Raw genomic sequence first — 4936 nt, forward strand, 5'->3', positions numbered from 1 at the left:
ATCCTAGTTGGTGGTTACGGTACTAGACTGCGTCCTCTAACGCTAACTAGCCCCAAGTCATTGGTCCCTTTCTGTAACCTACCCATTGTAGAGCATCAGATTGCTGCAGCGGTAGTAGTAGCGTGATTATACGAGGTATACAGCTATCTGCTGCCCTCTTCAGGTAGAGTGTGGGGTGGATCATGTCGTCCTTGCTGTGGGCTTCCAACCTGAACATATGCAACATGCCCTTAAGGAGATGGAGGCCAAGTATGGTGTGAAGATAACATGCAGCATCGAGACAGAGCCACTAGGCACTGCTGGACCGGTACGACTACTACTATTAGTATATGGGCTTATGGTCATCATCATCCCTTGTTATCAGTTGTATCTAGCACGTGATATCCTCCTATCTGATGATGAACCTGTTTTCGTGTTTAATTCGGATGTCATATGTGACTTCCCTTTGAAGGATCTCTTGAGGTTCCATAAGAACCACGGTAGAGAGGGTACCATTGTAGTGACTAAAGTCGAGGATCCATCCAGGTGGGTATAGTATTGTGTGTACCTCAATTATTAACCTATTTTGTAGGTTCGGTGTGGTAGTATACGATGACCAGACTGGTAAGATCGATCGTTTTGTTGAGAAGCCTAAGGAGTTCGTAGGAGACAGGATAAATGCTGGACTGTAGCGACCACACCCTCTACCATACCATTACATCCCTATCAGATATATCCTATCAAATTCGGTTATAGAACAGAGGGTTCATCCCCGGTTCATGATGATCGAGACTGATGTGTTCCCTCAGATGGCAGTCGATGGTCAGCTCTATTGCTTCCAACTGGAAGGGTCGGTACCCACCCTGCTCCATCATGTTAACTTCTTGAATTCATTTGTAGATATTGGGCTGATATTGGCCAACCTAAAGATTATCTCAAAGGAATGAGTATGCATTTGAATTTCCTATCCCAGAAGAATGACGAGAATAAGGTAGTAGTAGTAGTAGTAGTAGTAGTAGTAGTAGTAGTAGCAAAGAATTAATATCATCCATGTTAAAACACGTTAAAACCTATGCTGGTTACTCTGGGGTGGGAGATTCCGAGTCTTTTTTACTACTGAATATGTTGCCAGTAGTGTTATCTTAGGCTAAGCCACATGAGAAGTTAGTACGGTGTATCCCAGGCGTGGAGATAGTGGGCAACGTGGGTTATCGTTGCGCTCAGTCCGTGATGGTATTATCATATTATTAGGTATTGATAGATCCCACAGCTAAGATAGGAGAGGGTTCCAAGTTAGGTCCTGATGTGACCATAGGCCCAGGTGTTATCATTGGTCGAGGATGCCGTGTGAAGGGTAGCGCTGTCATGGACAACGCAGTGGTAATTACTCACTACCAACTCATGCATACTCTCCTCATTGCTATTCTTAGATATCTGACTATGCCACTGTCTCTGGCTCCATTATTGGGTGGAAATCACGTGTTGGTAGTTGGACTCGAGTGGATCCTATGACGGTTGCTGCTGAAAGCGTGAGTCCCGAATTCAATTCCTACAACCATCCTCATCTGGCTTGTTGGTTAGGTGGATATCAAACCTGAATTGTACATTAATGGGGCATTCCTCCTACCATTCAAGGCCATTAAGGATTCAGTTCCTATAAATGGTCAAGTAATCATGTGATGCGACCCTCACGATAATAGACCTCTCTACCTGTATCATCTGCCTAAGAGCCAGGCAAGGCGCCATCATTACTGCCATCACACTGTGTCCACTTCGAGTACTATAAGCTTTATTGCTTCGACAGCTCGGGTTTTGTGGTGACCATTAATGTACTGATCGCTTGCCGGTTGTGTTAGGCTCGGGGCTTCGTATCCAGTAGAAATTGTACGCTAGTTTGGTTTGGTACGTCTACGCAGAAATTGTGTCGTAATGTCCTAGCTATGTCCCCTTCCGCAATTGAGCAGTTTTTCTCCATTTTCACGCTCACCTTTGTTTTCTTATTCAGCGTTTATGAAGGCTATCCTGTCGCTCGGCCTGGTGGTGGGTGTATTGGCGGATAATTCAACGACATTATCATCGTCAGGGTCGCCTCCCAGTGCGGCACCTAGGATGGGTGCTGCTGTAATGGACGTGCCCACAACTTTAATACCAATCACTACAACACCTCCTCCTCCTGCTCCGACGACAGTGCCAGCGACTGAGTTGTTTTGTCCGGCTGGTTGGTGCCATGATACAATGTGGTTCCCTGGTAGTCCGTGCATTACACCTGACCCTACTGTGCTAGGTCCTTGCTGGGATTCATATTGTAAAGCTAATGTTGCTTTCCCAACTGTGGTCCCTACTGGTAGCATTATCATTGACCCTGGTCAGGATAAGGGCTCTTATTGCAAGTCTTGGTAAATCCCCGCTGGACGTGTATGCTATGGCAATGATACTGTTACATGCGAGTGTGACTCTTTCAAATCAACATCTCCTGTTACTGCTATTCCTGGTTACCAGCCTAGTGGATGGTTGCCAGCTGTGAACTGTTCATATCCTCAACCTACTACAACAACTATCGCGCCATCTTGGAATCCTTATGATCCGGATAACGACAATGGTCAAGGAACTTCCCCAGGTGTCCCGCCGCAGCCTTCCAGTTTTGCTTCTCACCTCGTGGATGGTAGCTCTCTCGTAATCACACTGTTGTCTTCTCTTTCTATTCTTGCCGTTGTTCTGTATTGAACGTCTATTTGTTGAAAAGCTTTCCAGGTTGCTCTCGTTACTGTGGTGATATTTATTAAATATTACCTAGTACTATTAGGTGAATCGACATGAGAGTTTTCAGCCCTTGCTCTGTACTCCCTAACTAAAGAGGATATCAGGGTTGCTACTATGTATGATGGGTATCCGTGAATGAGCGTTGAAGCGGTTTTGTTTGGTGTTGTATAATCATTCTATTATTCTTGTCGTTGCTGCTGTTGGTGGAAGTTATTACGAGGTTCTATCATCATACGTTGATGTTGAATAACTCGATAATCTCGATGAAGAAGGTGCTTTTTAAACGAATAGCTCGAAGCTAGTATGCCTGTGTCCTGACCGTTGCATTGAAAGCTGCGTTCAGTTTGCTGTTCTTCATTCCCATCTAGTAGTTATTTCCGACGTTTTTAATTACTAGTGTAGTTTACTGCTCATACTGAGAAAGGTGTGTTTCGCGTTGTGATAATATCGGTTGGGTTCTCACATACTGTTATCAACAAGGGATGCGTAGTAAATAACAAAGACTTACGAGCACGTAACATGGTGTTTATCATTGATGCCATGGAGGGATTATACGCCTTGAGCAGCTGCGCGGATGGCATCATTGCTCTCTGGGCCCTTCAATGTTCTCTGAGGAATTCGAACAACATGCTATCATGTCGGTACATTTGCATGTTGTCTACCATCATTTCCTCGTGAGCTTGTTTGGCTTGACGAGGCATCGTGCTGAGATCAGCAAGGTACCTATGAATCATGTTAGTACAATATGTGGGACTTCATATCTACCCTTTGTCGCCTTCTTCAGCTAGACGGTTTAGGTCTTCCTTGGCAGCATCTTCCCATCCATTGAGTCCAGCAAGGGATCCATGAAGAGCATCTACAGATCAATGCCATATTGTAGAGTGCAAGCCTCCTTATTATCATACTTTCGTCTTGCCTAATCCTTCTCTGAAGACTTTGTCCAATCTGAGTTATATAATAACAGTAGTATGAGCTGAGAGTAGTATACCTTGCTGAAGTCTATTTGAACAGGATCGATATGAATTGGACTCGGGATAGGTTGCTCCTCGTTGTTGTTAGAGAGCAGCAAGCCTTTCTCCTTCAGCACATGCATGAAGTGGCCCTTGCGTAGTAGCTGGTGTTTGCTGTGGTGGTGGTGGTGATGGGAGCTCTCCGTACCAACACAGGCTCCGGCGATAATCTGATTATTGTTGGTTCACAGGAGCAGGGTTAGGGGACAGTTCACTTACAGCAAGAATGAAGGCGCGTGCGAAAATCATCATTACTGTAGTTAAAGGTGATGTTGTAATAGCTAAATTGAAGAGCCATATAGCCGTCATTCGTATAATTCACGCATGGAGGGTTAATCCCAGTCATGTAACAACACAATTCCATCATAACAAGAAACTTCACTACTGATGGGAACGCATAGGATCATCTATTAAATGTCCATATCATCCAAATGGCATTTTATTCGTAATGAGGACGATATCGCTCATCGTACCGTACCTCACGATACCGCTGTTGCTGGGGGTCTGCTTCCACTCTATCTAGCGCCTGATAATGAAATTCAGTCCTGGAGGATTCACCTTATATGAAGAATACCTTCTTTATCAAGTAGTATCCGCTTCCTGCTATACCACCGTAAATGGTACCGAGGAAAGATACCACAACAGCAGCTGCCGCACAGAGAACCAGAAGAAAGTATGCAACGCCTATAGAGAGCCACTTTTAATGCGACTATCTAAAGGCTACTATACCTTCAATAAGACCAGGACCATAGGAAGCGATAGCCACTGGTACAGTAGTGACAAATGCGCCTATAGCTGCTATAAGGCCAACTGTTAAATTCATGATGTACCTTGTATACAACATGCTCATACCATGGTACTGGTTCAGGCCCTACTGTAACACTGTCTGTAATATCATAGATACCAGAGTCTCATCTCTAGAATCGCCACCTGCTACTATGAATAATGCATCCCAGAGAGTCCAATGAGACGCCGTGTCCTTGCCAGCATTCCAGGACTAATGATGGCAGAGATGATTAAGTATAAGCATAGGGTATACATACATTCCAGAAGTCCTTCCTCATATCCTGTGCAGCATAGCTTGACCATAAACCCACCGTCTTTTTAGCGTCAAGCTGATTAATCAGTTCTTATCATAACAAGTATAGGTTTACTACCTGTAAATCGTATATCTTGGATTCAACTAC

The 4936-nt window shown here is 44.5% G+C and overlaps 1 protein-coding gene across 1 annotated transcript in view; it reads left to right on the forward strand.

Annotated features, from left to right (window-relative positions):
- Positions 1-1756, forward strand: part of Pmar_PMAR028534 (Mannose-1-phosphate guanyltransferase, putative) — a gene marked incomplete at its 5' end in the record, with an annotated part of 1887 nt that extends 131 nt beyond the window's left edge. The window contains 10 exons of the mRNA XM_002769391.1: positions 8-111; positions 164-307; positions 365-525; positions 572-667; positions 710-829; positions 880-970; positions 1126-1182; positions 1231-1359; positions 1410-1508; positions 1561-1756. Of these exons, the coding sequence (XP_002769437.1) occupies positions 8-111; positions 164-307; positions 365-525; positions 572-667; positions 710-829; positions 880-970; positions 1126-1182; positions 1231-1359; positions 1410-1508; positions 1561-1659 (1100 nt within the window). The 3' untranslated portion in view covers positions 1660-1756. The remainder of the gene's footprint in view (positions 1-7; positions 112-163; positions 308-364; positions 526-571; positions 668-709; positions 830-879; positions 971-1125; positions 1183-1230; positions 1360-1409; positions 1509-1560) is intronic.
- Between the last annotated feature and the right edge of the window lie 3180 nt (positions 1757-4936).

Source organism: Perkinsus marinus, assembly GCF_000006405.1.
Source record: "Perkinsus marinus ATCC 50983 genomic scaffold scf_1104296965964, whole genome shotgun sequence".
Lineage (NCBI taxonomy): Eukaryota > Perkinsozoa > Perkinsida > Perkinsidae > Perkinsus > Perkinsus marinus.